The sequence below is a fragment of the Maylandia zebra genome, linkage group LG15 (genome assembly GCF_041146795.1).
Source record: "Maylandia zebra isolate NMK-2024a linkage group LG15, Mzebra_GT3a, whole genome shotgun sequence".
Lineage (NCBI taxonomy): Eukaryota > Metazoa > Chordata > Actinopteri > Cichliformes > Cichlidae > Maylandia > Maylandia zebra.
Window position 1 is genome coordinate 26,757,700 of NC_135181.1, and position 19,617 is coordinate 26,777,316.

At 44.5% G+C, this 19,617-nt stretch overlaps 2 protein-coding genes across 2 annotated transcripts in view; one reads left to right on the top strand and one right to left on the bottom strand.

Moving 5' to 3' along the window:
* Positions 1-5,573: 5,573 nt before the first annotated feature.
* Positions 5,574-17,605, bottom strand: mboat2b (membrane bound O-acyltransferase domain containing 2b). The gene is made up of 13 exons (XM_004572849.5): positions 17,379-17,605; positions 15,374-15,519; positions 14,759-14,836; positions 14,238-14,333; positions 14,098-14,153; positions 13,969-14,023; positions 9,771-9,954; positions 9,379-9,571; positions 9,100-9,203; positions 7,876-7,940; positions 7,653-7,785; positions 7,353-7,504; positions 5,574-7,096 (listed from the first exon to the last, which is right to left on the bottom strand). The coding sequence occupies exons 1-13, from the start codon at positions 17,466-17,468 to the stop codon at positions 6,925-6,927; spliced, it is 1,524 nt and encodes a 507-aa protein (XP_004572906.2). The 5' UTR covers positions 17,469-17,605; the 3' UTR covers positions 5,574-6,924.
* A 912-nt stretch (positions 17,606-18,517) lies between these two features.
* The window catches only part of cep43 (centrosomal protein 43), a 41,658-nt gene continuing 40,558 nt past the window's right edge, over positions 18,518-19,617 (top strand). Inside the window, exon 1 of the mRNA XM_076874228.1 lies at positions 18,518-18,627. The gene's annotated coding sequence lies outside the window, so the exon portion shown is untranslated. The remainder of the gene's footprint in view (positions 18,628-19,617) is intronic.

Consider the following 19,617-nt stretch of genomic DNA (forward strand, 5'->3'; position numbering starts at 1 on the left):
CACTCTAAGCCCAGTGTGTTTTTCACTTCCAACGCGTCTTCATCACACATCACCCCCGACCCCCATCTCCACCCAGCCTGCACTCTCTTCTTCACCTCTGCTTAACCTAACTTACACACCTGGTTCCCGTGTTTTCATCACGCTGTACTTCCTTCAGCTCTGCACATCACCATGTTCTCGAAACTCAGAACTGGTACACGTCTTCTTCATTTCCATCATCCGCTCAATTTCCAGCATTGTGCTGTACTTTTTAAACAGACTATTAAAAAGTCCACCACCCTCTCTCCCAGACCTCCCCATACCTGCACAAGTGTCGTCTGGACCAACCTCCTTCAAGTCAAATCAAGTGGCTTTATTGTCATTCCAACCATGTACAGTGGTACAGTACACAGTGAAGCGAGACAGTGTTCCTCCAAGACTTTGGTGCTAAATATAACAGACAATAAAGACAGGACTACATACAGTGCAAGTGTGCAAAAATTGCAGAACAATTGCAAAAGAATAAAAGAATAAAACAAAAACAGTGCAACACCAGACAAAGCACAGCAATACAGACACAAGACAGCACAGTAGAAAAGCAAAACAATGACAGTGGGTTGTGCAAAATGACTGAGCATTTTGCAAAAGTAACTTGATGTATGAAGGTATACCTGTGTGTGTCAGTCCAGTCACTGAGTGTTCAGGAGTCTGACGGCTTGGGGGAAGAAACTGTTTCAAAGTCTGGCAGTGAAGGCCCGAATGCTCTGGTACCTCTTGCCAGAAGGCAGCAGGGTGAAGAGTGTGTGTGAGGGGTGTGTAGGTTCCTCCACAATGCTGATGGTTTTGCTGATGCATTGGGTGCGATAGGTGTCTGTGATGGAGGGAAGAGAGGCTCCAATGATCTTCTCAGCTGTTCTCACGATCCATTGTAGGATATTGCAATCCAATACGGTGCAGTTACCGTACCAAACAGTGATGCAGCTGCTCAGGATGCTCTTGATAGTCCCTCTGTAGAAAGTGGTGAGAATGGATGGTGGGAGATGGGCTTTTCTCAGTTTCTGCAGGAATTAGAGATGCTGCTGGGCTTTTTTAGTTATGGAGCTGGTGTTGAGGGACCAGGAGAGGTTTTCCACCAGGTGAACGCCAAGGAATTTGGTGCTCTTGACGACCTCCACAGAGGATCCATCGATGTTCAGTGGACAGTGATCTCTCCGTGCTCTCTTGAAGTCGACAATCATCTCTTTTGTTTTGTCCACGTTCAAAGACAGTTGACTCTACACCAGTCTGTTAACTGTTGCATTTGTGTAGCACTTTTCAAAACACAGAGTTGCAGAGTGCTTCACAGTTTCAGTAAATGCCACACATTAAAGATAAATATACATATTTCAACATACACACATGCATTTATGCAGGGTTGCAAACTATGGGTGAAAATTAAGTGGAAAAGATTAAGGCACAGCTAACCTATAAAAATGAGTTTTTAGCAGGCGTATAAAGAAAATGAAAAACAGTGATCCTGATTGCAAAAACCACAAAAGCACAATCTTCTCTGGTTTTAAAATCAGTTAAGAGACCCTGGTTAGAGGGTCAGAGGCCAGCTGCCGTGACAAGGTTTCAGAGACTGCTGGATAAGCAGGGGCGAGTCCGTGTTGACATTTATATGTTGGTAACAGAATTTTAAAGTAGATTTTAAATTAATATGAATTGTGCAACATGAATTCTGAAATATCTGTAGAAGCTGGTGAAGGCATGCCTTCGCCAGCTTCTACAGATATTTCGATCAAAAATGATCAAGGTGAGAGAAAAGTGTGAACTACAGCTTCCAGATGATTGAATGACAGTAAAGGTGCAATTTTTTCAATATTTCTGAGGTGAAGGAAAAAAGACTGGATGAGCTCTGAGGTGTGAGAGTAAAAGTTAGTCAAAGATGATTCCAAAGTTTTTAGCATATGATTTCATGTTATTGGCAAGGGGGCAAAGCAATGGCTAACCTCCTTAGAGAAGCTGTCTGGGCCGAGCACTAGAACCTCAGTTTTACTGGAACTGAGATGGAGGAAATTTGAATATATACACTCAGTAATGGCAAAGAAGCATTTGTTGAGTCAGGAGACGCTGTCGAGGTTGCTGGGCTTTACAGAAAAGTATAGCTGTGTGTCATCTGTATAGCTGTGGTAGGAGATTCCATTAAAACCATTAGACAGGTGACCCAGGGGTAATGTATGTAAAGAAAACAGAACTGGTCCAGGGACTGAGCCCTGTGGGACTCTACATACGAGTGATGAGAACTTACACTGCAGCAGAGCTTGGGGAGAGTCTGTGCTGGCGGACATGGGTTACTGGACTGGTAGTCAGGTTTGGGGGCTTGGGGCTCTGGCTGGGCCTCAGGGGCTTGGGTCCTGATGGTGGTGTGTCACCGAGGTTGTGGATGGGTGTGTGCATGGGGGCCCAGCCCTGGCATGGGGGGGCCTCTGGTGCATTTGCAGAACTGAGGGTCCCTTCAAATGGCGGGGAGGTTGTTACATCCTTGCAGGTCTCTGTTCTTCAGGAGTTCACTCTGCAGGTGAGGGAGAGATATAGGAGAGGTGGAGAATGAACTCAACCTAGGTGTCTATTGTCTTACAGTGGGGCAAAAAAGTATTTAGTCAGCCACCGATTGTGCAAGTTCCCCCACCTAAAATGATGACAGAGGTCAGTAATTTGCACCAGAGGTACACTTCAACTGTGAGAGACAGAATGTGAAAAAAAAAAATCCATGAATCCACATGGTAGGATTTGTAAAGAATTTATTTGTAAATCAGGGTGGAAAATAAGTATTTGGTCAATAACAAAAATACAACTCAATACTTTGTAACATAACCTTTGTTGGCAATAACAGAGGTCAAACGTTTACTATAGGTCTTTACCAGGTTTGCACACACAGTAGCTGGTATTTTGGCCCATTCCTCCATGCAGATCTTCTCGAGAGCAGTGATGTTTTGGGGCTGTCGCCGAGCAACACGGACTTTCAACTCCCGCCACAGATTTTCTATGGGGTTGAGGTCTGGAGACTGGCTAGGCCACTCCAGGACTTTCAAATGCTTCTTACGGAGCCACTCCTTTGTTGCCCGGGCGGTGTGTTTTGGATCATTGTCATGTTGGAAGACCCAGCCTCGTTTCATCTTCAAAGTTCCCACTGATGGAAGGAGGTTTTGGCTCAAAATCTCACGATACATGGCCCCATTCATTCTGTCCTTAACACGGATCAGTTGTCCTGGCCCCTTGGCAGAAAAACAGCCCCATAGCATGATGTTTCCACCCCCATGCTTCACAGTAGGTATGGTGTTCTTGGGATGCAACTCAGTATTCTTCTTCCTCCAAACACGACGAGTTGAGTTTATACCAAAAAGTTCTACTTTGGTTTCATCTGACCACATGACATTCTCCCAATCCTCTGCTGTATCATCCATGTGCTCTCTGGCAAACTTCAGACGGGCCTGGACATGCACTGGCTTCAGCAGCGGAAAACGTCTGGCACTGCGGGATTTGATTCCCTGCCGTTGTAGTGTGTTACTGATGGTGACCTTTGTTACTTTGGTCCCAGCTCTCTGCAGGTCATTCACCAGGTCCCCCCGTGTGGTTCTGGGATCTTTGCTCACCGTTCTCATGATCATTTTGACCCCACGGGATGAGATCTTGCGTGGAGCCCCAGATCGAGGGAGATTATCAGTGGTCTTGTATGTCTTCCATTTTCTGATGATTGCTCCCACAGTTGATTTTTTCACACCAAGCTGCTTGCCTATTGTAGATTCACTCTTCCCAGTCTGGTGCAGGTCTACAATACTTTTCCTGGTGTCCTTCGAAAGCTCTTTGGTCTTGGCCATGGCGGATTTTGGAGTCTGACTGTTTGAGGCTGTGGACAGGTGTCTTTTATACAGATGATGAGTTCAAACAGGTGCCATTCATACAGGTAACGAGTGGGGGACAGAAAAGCTTCTTACAGAAGACGTTACAGGTCTGTGAGAGCCAGAGATTTTCCTTGTTTGAGGTGACCAAATACTTATTTTCCACCCTGATTTACGAATAAATTCTTTACAAATCCTACCATGTGGATTCATGGATTTTTTTTTCACATTCTGTCTCTCACAGTTGAAGTGTACCTCTGGTGCAAATTACTGACCTCTGTCATCATTTAAAGTGGGGGAACTTGCACAATCGGTGGCTGACTAAATACTTTTTTGCCCCACTGTATGTAGTCCGGAAGATAATTGGATGATGGGGTGGGAGTAGAGCCCCGGGCTCTGTGGGGCTTGGTGGTGCTACTGCTGTGGGTCCCGGTCTGGATGGGCCTGGACCCCCTGCCCTTGGTGGGGGTCCAGGCCCAGGGAATGGGGGCGCCTACTGAGATCAGCAGGGGATCAGATAAGTCGAGCGGGACTAAAATAGAAAGCTCAGCTTTATCTGATTGTATTAGAATACCCTTAGTCAATAAAGCTGGTTCAGTGCTGTGGGTTTATCTCTAACCGGACTGGAATTTAAACGATAAACGACCTGACAGACTTTCTCAAGGATTTCAGAAATAAATGTGAGTTTGGAAATTGTCCTGTGAGTATCTGAAACAGTGGGATCTAAGTAGGGTTTTACAGCAGAGCAAAGATGCTAGCTGTAATCTGGAAGGCAGCCAGATAAAAAGGATTGATTCATAATAGAAAGAATCTGAGGGAGATGAGGCATAACGCCTTTGATGAATTTAGGAGGGATAATGACTGCTGGGCAGGATGACAGCGTCCATGTGTGAGACTATATTGAGAAGATCTGTCGAGGAAACTGGTTTAAAGTCAAAGAACAGGACGTGAACAGCAGACTGACGAGTCTGCTGATGGCGTCAAACAATAACCTTGGATTGTGTTTGTCGTTAATCAAATCAGCAAAATAAGATGTTCTCACATCTTTTATAAGCTGGTCGAGGATAGTTAGTAACTCCTTCACATGGGAGGGAGTCACTCTCACCTGCTGCACATCCTTTTCAGCTCGGTCTCTCTGCCTCTACAAGTCCTTCTCTCCTTCCTCAGAGTCCAGCCTCACTATAAACCTTACCTTTGCCTCATAATCACATTTATCTCAGTGTTTAACATTTTGAGCATGTCAGGCTATGCAATTCATCATTATGACTGTTTGTCCTTCAGTCATGACTGTACTATGTAAAGCACCCAGATACTTACTGAGGTTATACATACTGTAACAGACTGCACCCCTGTACAAAAGCCAAAGTTAGTGCAGTGGAACATTTGGTTAACTCAGAATTAAGGAAGAAGCAGGAAAATGCAAGCTCAGGCTGAAAGGCCGGAGTGTGTGAGGATAGCAGAACATCTGGTGTATTTGATAGAAATCCAGAGTGATAGCTTTAAATAAAGTGTTTGTGCGTGCATGTTTGTGGGTTTAATGCTGTGCTGGTGAAATCTCTGAACCACAAACATCACCCAGCGACTTTATGACCTGATATTTGAGGAATTATTAACAGAGTTGTTCTCTAGTTTGATTCCTATCAGCCTGCCAAAGTTTAAAGTGCAGACTCAAACTTCCACCCATCCCAGCAACAATCACACATGTTCACTTGGTCAGGTGTCAAAAATCAGCTTTAATTCACATTTACAAAACCATGAAGCCCACAGAGAGGTGTCTGTGTCCCAGAACATCTCCACCAGGAACAACACTGACGATACAAATATGGCAACAGGAAACAGAAATGTGTTTTCCTCAGTTTACAAAAACATACAGCAGTAAACGCATAGCACTTCCTGTCGGAACGTCCTCCTAGATCCGAAGACCAGACTACAGAACCACGATGAACCCAACCCGAAGCACTTTCTTTATTTTCTTACATAATATTAGCATGTGTTCATACGAAACATGGCCCAAGGTCAAAGTAATAACACTAGCATGTGAACGTAGTCCAGAGTAATCTAAAGTAACCCAACGTAAAGTAATCTAGTCTCAAGCCTGCTCTTAGCACTCAGCTTCAACGCTGTTCTATATTTTTGTCATTACATTAGATTTCTTTATGTGGTCATCTCCTGTGGGCAGCACAGCTCACAGGTACAGAGTGCTGCCCCTCAGTGGGTTTTCAGAAGCTGGCCAATCAGAAGGAAGTGGGATTTTAAAGAAGGATGACTTTAAAGAGAGAGGAGCTAAAAGAGTTTATTGAGCTGAGAAGCCAGAGTTAAATAAAGTAAAGTTGTTGTTTTTTTTATTTTATTATTTTTGAATCATTGGAGGGTAATACAGCTGAGTAGAGCTGCAGGTTAGCTCAATGGTTCTCCTTTAACGTGAAAGATGATCATATGACCCTTACTGATCTTTCAGTTCATTTAATCTTCGAGCTAAATCTGCAAACACCTGACTGCTTGGAATGAAATGACATAAATCACCTGATTCAGACATCTGCTAATGTAAACGTGATGCCACCCTCTCCAGGTAACACCTGCAAAAACCCAAACGGGTAAGACTGCTGAGTGGACCTTTATCGGCCCCTGTGAACACTGTCATGCTGTGGTTTAACCTGCCTGACTTCCATTTGTGCATGCTTCACTCATCCAGCCACTCTTCCCGTCCTTCCTTTGTTCTTCTTCCTTGCAGATGAACAGTCAGCAGGTGTTTAACCACAAAGAAACACTACACAGGTGATCATGAGAGTTTGGGGCAGCTCAGCTTCCCACACAGCAGCTCCATGTCAACTTACACTGTATGTATTTATACACATGAATCCTCCATCACCACACATCTGTCTGAATCTGAGCAGTCACGAATCCTTTTGAAGACAACACGGGGCCTGTTTCCATACCCCTCCCTATGACTCCAAGTAATCGTCATCATGTTTCTGTACCCAGCCAGCAGGAAGCTCCATCTGCCCACTTTCTGTACACGTCCATGTAATGCATGATGTCACATCATCGCTCTCTGTCCTCTGTCTCATGTGGTTTTCGCCTTCTGGCTGCAGGTCCTGTCTGTAGCCTCTAGGTGGCGCTGAAGCGATTCCTGCACTGGGCTCTTCTGCTGGTCTTTGAGAGGGAGATTCCTCCGTTTGACGGGCAGCACGAATGCGACCAGAATGCAGCCGATGTGGAGGCTAAAGTACCAGGAACTGCAGAGAAGATGAAAATTCAGAAATGCTGCTATGAGCAGTCAAAGTTACACATGAATTAAACCTGGGTTAAACAAGGTTTAAACCTGGGCTGCACCAGCAGTAAACCTGAAATATATCTGGGTTAAACCTGGAATAACTTATATTAAACCTTGGTAAAACCTGATTTAAACCTGGGTTAAAGCTGTGTTAAACATGCATTAAACCTGGATTGAATCTTGATTAAACTTTGGTCAACCCTTTCTGACTTACTGACCTGTAGAACTTCATGGATGGACCCACAGACAGCAAGACAAAAGGTATCACCGTGTAGCAGATGGCAATCTGAGTGGCTGCCCACGTGATGACATCATAGACCAGTTTGTGTACGGAGGAGTGCAGGAAGTATGGTCGAACGTTGTGTCTGACCTGAGGATGAGAAGTTAACATGGATGACTGCTAAAATGGACACAGGTCTCATTTCAAAGGCTTAGCAGCAACATCAGTTAACAGATAACAGCTAACTGCTAAATGATAATGGCTAACAGCTAGCGGCTAATAGCTAACAGCGGCTCACCGCTCTGGCTGCCAGCGTGATGACGATCCCTGTGAGGAAGGTGAGGTAATATCCTGGATAGGCTCCGTGCCACATGGCTGACAGGATGAAGGTGGCTGCTGTCGGATGGTAGGGACATCGCTCATAACACACCCTGTCAATCAGAGATAAGGGGTCAGAGGTCACAAACAGTCATTTTTACACATGCCAGGTACAGATTCCAGATCAGGTAACTGAGTGTGACCTTTTGAGCCAGTGTGCTGTCTGAATGTTCCAGTTGTCCAGGAAAACTTTGAAGCTGGTGGCAAACTGGAAGCAGACAGAGATCCATTAGACTGATGTTATCAAACCATTTTAGTGACTCGTAAATAGGGATGGGTACCGGTATCCGGTGCCATTATGGCACCGGTTCTGACATAAACGGTAGTAACCAGACCGAAAAGCAGTGCACATTTCGGTGCTTTATTTCGGTGCTTTTTTTTCCTGAGCTGTGATACACTTTAGATTCTAGCCAATCATTTTACGTTTCCGAGGATAGTAGGCGGGTCCAGGTACGTACGTTCTTTTAGAGCAGAGCTACAGATTAAAAATGACCAAGGCAAAGCGGTCAAAAGTCTGGCTGTACTTCACAGCAAAAGATGCAAACTCAGCAGCAACAAGTGCTTTAAGCTGATACTGTGATACTGTGCAAAGGAGGTAACACCTCGAATCCGATGAAACACCTGGCGACGCATAGCGTTTTTTTTTTAAAAGCCGAGAAATGCGCCGTATTTGATAGCTTGCTGTGAGACCTCACACCGTGCACATCTACTGCGGGTGTGGTGCCTGTTATCGGACCCTGAGTTAGCAACATCCCCCAAGAACCCGAAGAATAGAGTCCTGGCCCCTAGCCCTGCCAGTGTAGCAGAAATGATGACGGATGATGATGGCAGCAGCAGCCGTTCTTCTCTGCGTGAGTAGCTTAATGTTGTCCGTGTGTAATTTACGCTGAGTAGGCTAACAGCGTTATCAAATTAATGCATGTAAGGTGAACTAGCAAACATCATCATAGCTACATGCGGCTGTCTTCTTGTTTGATGGCAGATACTCCCTTCACCCTGGCCAAAAAGGCTAAAATGACCAAAGAAAAAGTGGAAAACAGTTAAACATGAGAGGTTTTTGGACAAAGTTTGTGTTTTTTCCATTGATTAAGCACTGCTTCCAGCCAAGAGTGATGCCATAAAAAAAGGCTAACATTGTTATCTTTTTACAAAAAAACAGCTGAAAATGAGAGGTTTTTGGACCAATTTTGTGTTCTCCATTCTTTCAAATTCAAATTCAAATTCAAATTCAAATTTAAGCACCGGTTTGAGCACCGTTTAAGCACCGGCACCATTTCAAAAGTACCGGTTTGGCATCGATATCGGATAAAACCTAAACGATACCCATCCCTACTCGTAAACTTGTCCAGGTCTGTGATGGTCCTGACCTCAATCTTCAGGATCCTCAGATTGGAGATGAGGTCCCAGCGAGCAGAGCCGTCACTGTCGTAACCATTGAAGCCAAAACCGGCGGCGTTGTTGATGGCGTCAGCTGTAGCACAGATGTGACTGGTCAGAAATTTAGGTATGAACAGTGTGTTTGTGCTAACAGTGAACCCAGCATTTTCATTTCAGCACAAATGATCGGTTAGATTTTGATTTTAATCCAATTTCTCTAAAGCAGCACATGAAAGTTTATTTGCACAAAGCAGATTTCAGCCACCCACCAAGCGTCCAGACGAAGTAGTACTTGGGTCTGGTAGTCAGCATGGACAGGTACAGGTAAACCACTTGAGCATAGAAAGGTGTGTTGGCAATGAAGTTGTCGTCGATGTTTCGCTCCACTGGGAAAACCTTACACACTGACAGAAACACCAGCAGGCAGAAGAAGGAGGTGGTGACCTTACGTACGACCTCCATCTGTGGAGAAACATAGTATTCATTCAGGTTCAGTATGTCTTAAATTCAGTCAGCAATCATGAACAAAAGAAGAAATGGATTACGCTCCTCAGTTTAAACGTCTCAACGGTAAATGTCTTAAACCTGCTTTCTGTTTAATGTCAAGCGGGGGCGACTGCTCATACTGTAAATACAGGTATACCTTAGTCATGCGACCTACGTTTGGGGAGGGCTCACTGTGCCTCAGCTTGCTGCTGGACTTCCTTTCATCCTTGTAGTCTCTGCAGCGTCGAGGGGCTCCCTCGATGAAGCCGATGTAGTCGTTGTAGGAGCAGGTGGGGCCAGCCAGGATCCCCATGAAGTTACAGTTGTAGCTGAAGTACTCCAGCAGACTGGGCATTCTCCTAAATAAATAGAGGGTTAAGACCATTTCACCACAATGCTTTCTATTGGCAACTCCTGTGAATGTTGTATGCTATGGAAACAGCCGTGCTCCGAAAGAAGGCATGGAGAACTATTCAATTTTCAATTCAGTTTTATCTATACAACGCCAAATTACAACTACAGTTGCCTCAAGGTGCTTTTTACAGTAACTTAGACCCTACAAGAATACAAAGAAAACAGAGAAAACCCCAACAATCACATGAGCCCCGATGAGAAAGCACTCTGGTGACAGTGGGAAGGAAAAACTACATTTTAACAGGAAGAAACCTCCAGCAGAACCAGGCTCAGGGAGGGGCGGCCATCTGCTGTGACTGGTTTGGGTGAGGGGAGGAACACAGGACAAAAGACACACTGTGGAAGAGAGCCAGAGATTAATAATAAATGAACAAGTTGTATATGAAAGATCTGTTTTCACACGCCCTAATTTCTATCACTGCTGGGATTCTGTTCTGCTGTGGTGGGCCATCAGAGTACATGCAAAATGGTTTCATTAAATTCTGTATGTCAATAAATAATGTTCAGTTTCTTGTACTAATCTCTTTTTATTGAACCAATGATTTAATGCGAGAGGTGTACGAACACATGAGTGACGTGAGTTAAGAAGAAACACCCAGTGCATCATGGGAATTCCCCAGCTACCTTCACCTATTGCAGCATAACTAAGGGAGGATTCAGGGTCACCTGATCCAGCCCGAACTATATGCTTTAGCAAAAAGGAAAGTTTGAAGGCTAATCCTAAAAGTAGAGATATTGTCTGTCTCCTGAATCCAAACTGGAAGCTGGTTCCACAGAAGAGGGGCCTGAAAACTGAAGGCTCTGCCTCCCATTCTACTTTTAAATACTCTAGGAACAACAAGTAAGCCTGCAGTGTGAAAGTGAAGTGCTCTAACGATATGATACTATAAGGTCGTTAAGATAAGATGGGGCCTGATTATTCAAGACCTTGAATGTGAGGAGCAGGATTTAAATTCTGGATTTTTAATGGAGCCAATGAAGGGGAGACAGTAAAGGAGAACCAGAACACAGAACAAAGAGCTAATGTGATTGGCATAGTGAGACTTGTAGTAAAAACCTCAGTTAGAAAAGCTCTCTAAAGTACATATCCATTTATCATGTCTGATATTTAGCTAACATCTGCACAGACAGCATGCTAATGCTAAGCTAGCCAAGAACCTAAGAGTGATGAAAGAGTGGAGTATATGCAGACCCCAGTCTAGCAGCCAGACCCTGAACTTCAATAGGTTAACAAAGGCAGTTCTACCTGTTCATGTTTCTAAAGCAGAATCACCATGACGACTGCTCTGAAGTCTGTTTGGCTCGTTTTAACTTTGCTTTTATTCAAACTTCAAGAGTGTGTGTGTCCTCATTAGCACAGAGATCTGTGTCAGTGTGCGACTGTAGCTTCAGGTGTACACTGTTCATTGATAATTATCAGACTGTGCTTCAGGTTGGAGTGACATGGAGGTAATGTAACAGGTTGTGTAAGAAATTACTTTCTTCAGTGAGTAATTAAGTAACATACAACACTACTTTTAATATAAGTAACAAGTAATGTGCAATAGATTAGTTTTTTGAGTGACAACTCTAACACTGTCTTGATGCATGCTAAATCACCCAGGGAGGTAAATCCCAAAAGGTGATTCTGTTCATCTGGATGTAACGTTTTTAGTGGGGGAAACATTTCGTCATTTATCCAAGCGACTTCTTCAATCTCAGTTGACTGCAGGTTTCCCTAATCTTATAAACAGTAGATTTGCGCAATAATTGAAACCAGCCCACTGATTGAACAATTTGCTGTGAGGTTGGTTTATGATCATTAATATGCAAATTGTCGTCAAAGGAGCTTGCAAAGAAAAGCGTCTGGACTTCTTTAAGTTACTTGAAGACGTTTCACCTCTCATCCGAGAAGCTTCTTCAGTTCTAAGGTCAAATGGTGGAGAGTCCCAGATATAAACCTAGTGGGAGTGACCCCCCACAGAGGGACAAAAGGACCCCCTGATGATCCTCTAATCCTCTAATCAATCATCCAGGTCATCGTAGTCAAAGGAGCTTGCAAAGAAAAGCGTCTGGACTTCTTTAAGTCCAGACTTGATCTTAAAAGTTTATTTTGTGACCCAGAAGGAGCAATAAGAGTGATATTAAAACTAAGTAGCTGCCACCATTGTTGGAAACTGGAAATTGGCTGGGCCACACTGTGAATTCTGAGATAGGTTGGGCTACGAAGGATACACCTGACCCATCCTTCAAATCTGGGGAAAAGCAGGACGCATTTGTCAACCGCATTTGGAGGAGTCTTTGAATTGGGACAGCCTTTGTCGCGTCACCTTTACGTACTCGGCCTACAAAAGTGCAGCTGTCTATTGTAATTTTTGAGTGTATGCTAAAATAAAAATAAAAGTGTTCTATATCACCTGTTTGTTTTTATTCAAGCATACGTGTATACTATTTTTATTGATAGAGAGATTAAGCTTGTGTTTCAGTCATGTAGTGACTGTGCTTATTATGAGGCTTATTAGACATTATAAAACAGATGAACGTAATTTTGTGCTTAAGGTCGCATTTGGAGGAGTCTTCAAATTGTGACAGCCTTCGTTGCGTCGCTGTCACATAATCTGCCTACAAATGTGGCTTCCGAAGATATGCAGTCCCTGAATCTGGACACAGCTATGATACCGGAGACTGCTTCTTCTTCTTCTTTGGCGTTTAACGGCAGCTGGCATCCTTGTAGATGCATTGCTGCCATCTTCTGTTTCAGTCCGTTATTATACTCTTAAATCCTACTACTTATTCCTGTGTCTTGCAGGATCTTAAAAAGCTTAAATTGATGCATCGACTATTAAATTACTTGGCAACGATTTTGATAGTCGACGTAATCGTGACTAGTCGACTAATCATGGCAGCTCTTCCTCCCTTGTGAATTTGATGTGTTGGTCCATCGAGTTAATGTGATCCATGAATTGTGGTACGTCCCGTGCTGAGATTTGATTTTCACCCAGGTTTCATCCACATACCTGAACCAATGACTTGGTGATGTTCCATAGTAGGATAAAAGAGCCCTCATTCCCACTTCTTCCATGTACACGTAGGCCACAGTGGGTGAAACTGGGGAAATCATGGCACACCCATGTTTCTGACTGTAGTATTGACCCTTGTATGCGAAATAGGTGGAATTAAGACACAGTTCCAAAAGTAAACACACTTGGTCAATGCTGAGAGTGGTCCTGTTGCTAAGGTTGGGGTCATCCTGTAATGTCTTACGAACTACCTCCAACGCTTCAGTGACTGGAACACAAGTGAAGAGAAATGTAACATTGTATGAGACCATTGTTTCATCTGCCTCCATAATGACATCTCTCACCTTCTCAATAAAATCCAAGGTGTTCTGGATGTGCTGTTCAGAGCTGCCTACCATTGATTGATTAATGATCAAGGAACTGACCTCACAGCTGATTGTTCATTTAGTGGCTAATTTCAGTTATTGTGTAAATGTACTGTTTGTAAGGTTGAGGAAACATGCAGTCAGCTGAGACTGAAGAAGTCACCTGGATGAGTGACGAAACGTCCAGACGAGCAGAATCAACAATTTTGAACTCCAACACTGCCGATAACGTGATGAAAAATGAAGGCCACAGAATGAGGATTGTTCATGCAAAGATCTACTAAGAGCAGGAAGAAGACCATTCAAAGGGTTCCGCTATGTCATGAGTTTTGAAGGACTGATCCAGTAAAAGTGACTCAGCCGAGTATTTTTTGTTTTTAGTTTAGGTGAAGCTATTTTTTCATACTAAACCTGTTTTGCATGAACAGAAGTACAGCAGGAAGTTGCATTACTTTTAGGGAGAAGTATTAGGGCGGAGATACCTTTGATTGACAAGTGTCTACCATGGAGGCATGGATTTTGTCTTAAGCTCCACCCTCCTGCCTAAACACAGTGATTTCTGTTCCAGTAAATAATGTTTCTACCATGAACAAACCTTATTGCCAGAATCTTCTGTCCCGCCGTCAGATGTTCCTCCTTCCGAGCCATTCCTGTCAGAAACACAGAGTGGACAGTAAAACCTGAAGGATTTACGGAAAACAGCCTGTCTGAGAGTGCAGCTCACCGTCATGGATCTCAAACGCCAGACTGGTGATCTTCTGAGTGATGACCATCATGGGGCTGCAGAGAGGGCAGAGGCAGAGATTAGAGCCTGGACACGGAGAGGCGTTTAGGAGTGAATGGGCCACAGAGCGGAGGCGTTACCCTGTGAAATCGGCGGTGTACATGCCGTAGTCAAAGACGTACACTCGAGTGATCTGACACAGACTCAGGTATGTGAGCGCCACCACTAGGCAGTACCTGGAAAAACACAGAGAACAGGCTGTTATTCAACTTGGGGTCGGCGGTCCTGACGGCCTCACTGAGGTCTGAGGACCTCTGTGATGATCTGGCTCACTCAGGTTTCTGGCTGTAGCTCATGTGAAGCTCCACGGGTTTAAGACCTTCACCAGTCTGAAGTTTGCATCCTTTTGAGGACAGAACACCTGGTGCAGTCATGTTTGTTTGGCTGAAAGGAGCACATTGTTACTTTTACAACATCAGAATCTGTGGAAGTCCTTTTGTGCCAGTATGCATGACCTAATGTTCACAGAGCTGGAAATAACAGAGGTCCGACTGTGAGCTGCTCTCCTGACATCAAAGGTGATAAAAAGTTTCCTCATTAACCCTGAGCTTGTTAATGGCTTGTTAGCAGCGTTTTAATGCATGTCGTGTGTGACGCTCACTTGTGCATGTGTTCGACTCCGGTGAGGATCATGATGCCGTAGGTGAGTCCGCTCTGAACCAGGAAGTGGAGAGCATACCTGTAAAACAAGGAGAACACAGAGCGTCATCTCCAGACACCAGCTGACCAGAACACGTGATGTGTCTGCTGCTCCTGTGACGGATGCTCACATTAAACATAATCAGCTTGGTGTACAAACAGTAATCTCTGTGAGCCAACGCTCAGGCTGCCCTCAACACTCAGTCAGTCACAGCATTTTTCCCTCTGGGATCTGGATGATGTCATAGAGAGTTTGTTTTAGGGTCATCTGACACACAGACCGAATCAGAAGAAAGCTTTCTTAAAGGGGGAGAGGAGCTAAAAGTTGTTTCAGACGGCGAGAAAATGAAAGAAGGATTATTATGACTGCGAGTCATGCAAAGCTGCTCTAACAGCGGATTCTTATTTAGTCCAGCCACATCTGATGTTTTCTGCTCCTGACAATCATTATTGTGTAATTTTTCCATTACAGGTGAGATGAGCGATGCACGTGTGACCTCTATCAGAGTTCAATTTTAGGATAAGTCAGACTTTGGAGAGCTCAGTTTTACTGATCCTGAGTCGTAGTTGGTCTTACCAGCCGAAGCAGAACATGGCAAAATAGAGTCCCAGCAGCGTGGCCACCACGTGCCGGATGATGGGACTGGTCTTACTGGGATGGAGGAAGAGACGAAACCAGAAGGCGGAGATCAGAGCGCAGAGCTGGCACGCTACGAAGTTCACCTGCAGGTGAAGCAAACAGACAGCACCTCATTGGTGCTTCAGTACATCCAGGTGAGAGAGGGCAGACCCGCCCACCGTTAGACTGCTCCGCCTCCCTCAGGCTGACCCCTCACCTTCTCTAACACCTTCACAGAGGGGTGCTGCATGCTCATTGGCTAATCCTGCCTTCCTCCTGCTGAGAGGACCAAACCTGAGCGCCACCGCCCCCTCCTGGGTGTGAGAGAGGTGTCACATGACTCTTTCAGAACCAACACAAGCACAAAATGGCTGCCCTTTTCTCCAAGCAGCTCCTCCTGCAAGAAGGCGAGGAGGAGGATCTTCATCATCATTAGCACAGTAACACCCATGTTATTGTCCAGTCACCGTCTACTACAGACTAATACCAGAATACTAAGAAAATAACATCAGAGTGCTATCTGACTAATATCTGTAGTAATGTCAGAGTATCAATAGTGCTGTCAGTTTTTGTAGTATTGTGTGTGGTATTGTGAGTGTTTGTAAACAGAGCAATGATATCACCACCTGCAGTACTTTGTGTCTCTTTGTACTTCAAAACTCAGAATTTGACTTTCAAAGTTCTCTTGTGTTTTTTTGCAACACTGTGAAGTCGAAGTACTCATCACTGAGTCACTGTCACGAGGTATTTTCTTACAGTGTGAAGTTTTTGAAATATAGTGTCCTGAAATATAAGACGTTACAAGACGCCTTGAAACTACCTAAATGATACTCAGGCAGGTTTTACTGTGCCTGTCCCAAAGTACACATCTGAGTCAGGACGATGGGAATAAGGAGCAGCGAGATCTCTGGCTTTGATCTTTTACAGGTTTGAGATTTTCATGTTTGAATGTGTGAAAAAGGCCTGAAAGTTTGCTGATGCAGCAGTTTTCAAACAGTTCTCTGTAATACTCTCTGTTGTACTGTTAGAGTATCTACAAACTGTTTAAAGGTTACAGCGGCCGTGTGTTCACACTATGGACGATAAATATTTATGAAAATCAGAGACGGTCGAGCAGAAGATGAAATGTGCTGTTTGAGAAGGAGCGACCTTGGTGAGGGTCGCACCCCCCGGCCTCCTTCTCGGAGCACCTCTGGCAGTGCCCACTTCCTGCCTTGGAGGGAAGTGACACCAGAGCCTCCACTCAGAGGCGTGAAACTTGCTGTGTGGTGTAGAAACAGGATTTTTCTCTGAAGACTCACACACAATGACATCAGCCCACAGGAGATACTGGTATCATCAGTACTTCCCTGTAAAACTAGTAAACTGAGGCAGCTGGTCACCTGAACCGGCTCCAGAGGCCTGGCTGTCAGCCAGTCAGAGGGTAGGTGTGTGCAGCAGCTCACCAGGATCACCTGGTGAAGGTCCACACAACCACACTCTGATCTACCATCTGCTGAATGAGTAGCTGCTCCACCCCCTCTGAGCTCTGGACTGAGGAATGACCAATCAGGAGCTGACGTGGAGGTCATGGCTGTGCCTGGTTATCACCTGAGCCACACCTGCGTCAGAGAAGCTCCACACCTGACCCCAGCGCAGACGAAACCTAAGAGGAAAGGTGGAGCCTCAGGAGCATCACGGGTGAGAGATCACCCCCCCTCCCCTTCCCCCACCACCACCGACATGCCTTTCCCCTTCATCATCATCACAATAGGAACAGTCCGCACAGCTACATCCCCTTCCTCCTCCTTACGTGAATGAGCAGCATGAAGCCTCTCATCCATCACAGCTGCAGGAGTCTGCACGAGGCCTCCGCCCTTTACTTTTACGGACAAAGCCCTCCTCCCTTCCCCGTCCTCGCCTCTCTTTGTACCCCCGTGTCGGACCTCCGGAGCGGCGGCCGCCGAGGTCCGGCGGCTCTTACCTGGTCCAGCGGCAGGTCGGTGAGCTCGCTGAGCGGCTGCAGAAGGCTGGAGCCTGTGCAGGCCGTGGATGGAGCTCCGTCGTCGGCCATAGTTCCGATGTTAGGCCGACCGTACTGCTTCTGATACCGGCTGCAGCTGCGCAGAGGCGGCGGAGGCTCCGTGATCCACCGGAGGTCCGTGCCCGTGCGTCTGCGCGTGCTTCTCTGCTTTCTGCTCCTCCTCCTATCCCCCTCCGTCTGCCTCCTCCTCCTGCTGCTTTCTCTTCAGATCAGTCTCAGAAACATCTGTTGGCATCTGGCTAAAGAACACACACACAGCTCACCGCATCTGAAGGCAAAGTCTTTTTTAATCGTTTAAGTCTTCAAGGATAAAACTGGCAAAACAGGAATCAATAACTAATAAATTAATAAATTCATTCATTAAAAAAAAGTCTGTCGGTCGCACTCAAAATTGAGGGACTGAAGGTGTTTTACTGTATATGAGAGCCATTCCTGATTTGATCAGAATCAGAATACTTTATTAATCCCTAGGGAAATTATATGGGTTACAGTTGTGTCAGTACAGTAGCATTAACAAAAACAAACTAGACTATTTATCAATACAGTATGTTAAGATATGAGAAATAGCATAATGTATACAATACAAGTCACCAAGTAATAAATATTCAGGGTTGACATATGTGATTATAAATAAATATTAACAAATTGACAGAAACATTACAGAGTAAGAAAGAGTGTGTGCCAAAAGGATGTAACTATTGTAGTGTTTACATTGTATTAGAAGGAGGAGAGATGGCCACAGGTAGGAATGATTTACTGTGGCGTTCATTGGTGCTTTTTGGTCATTTCTGGTAACCCTTTTGCATGCAGTATTCTGTGCAGTACAGCAGGCACGTGCAGAGGGGGGGCTAGAGGGGCTTGAGCACTCGCCCCTTTCCTGGTGGGTGCCCAAAGTGCCCTTTTGTTGAGGCAACTTTAAAAAAAAAAAAATTTATGTGTGCGTGCGTGCGGAGTCCTGTCTGTACCCCTCAACAATAATATTTAACTATTAATCACAGTTTTGCTAAATAAAAGGATCTGGCTTGCATCAGTCACATGATCACATTTAACCAATGATCGCCCTTGACGGCAGAACGCGCTGGTTACGAGCCGGGAACGAGCTCACAAAGAGCACGCGCATTTTTAGCGGTCCGGAGCTGTAGGAGAAACACAAGTTAACTCAGAGACACAGACTGATGCGACAAAACCAGTAAGTAGGTGTACAGCGTACACTGTAGTGTGTAGCACACAGGAGTATTAGCTTATTACGTACACGTTGGTAAGTTGTCTTGTGGCAACTGACGAACTGAAACAAATGAGCGTGCTGTGTGTGCAACAGCGCGACAAACATTACCTGTCCTTTTATTAACTGCACAAGTAGTGCTGGTCATAGCTGCTGGCTACCTGTGTAAGGCTGTCATGGGTCTGTAGCTCTGTCACCGTTTTAGGGAACATATTTAGTTTTAAAGTATTAAGAAACATATTTAGTTTTAAAGTAAGTTACAGGGCTTTTCCTGCCTTTCTGGAGGGATTATATTTCACTAAAAAACGATCTAGTATGCATGTCCACATAATTATGCATTATTATAATTATAATATATTAAAAAACACGCTGTATTTTAAAGAACATACATTAAGAAGCAGATTATATTAGATTTATATTTTAAATAAGACAAAATTTGGAATTTACAGCAGTAAAATGATTGTATCGCTACAGTTTAAAAATGTAATAAGCTTTGCCCCTGCACAGAGTGGATAGTGAAACAAATAGAATCATCATAAATACATTATTTCATATTTATTACTTCCCCCTCCTCATTGCTTTATTATTGTAGCTCTAGTAATAAATAATAATGTAAGGATTCTGGATCAGCACCATGATGCCCATAGTATATACAGTATTCTGAAGAAGGTCTAAAATGTCACTGTGTGTGCGTGCATGTGTGTGTTTTATTTAGATGGATTTACTCATGATATAACATTGTCCAGACATACCTGGTAAGGACATGAGGAGGAAACAGTAGGAGCTGTGTGAGGCTACTAAAGGCAGTGCTATAACATTTTTCTGTCATCATTTTATTAAAGATTAAGTGCAAGAGTTGTTAGGTGTGGATAATTAGATTATAGTTTATTGCAATAGCAAGTTGTGCCTTGTTCTCAGGTAGACAGCAAGTGGAGAGTGGTATATGAAATGATGGGA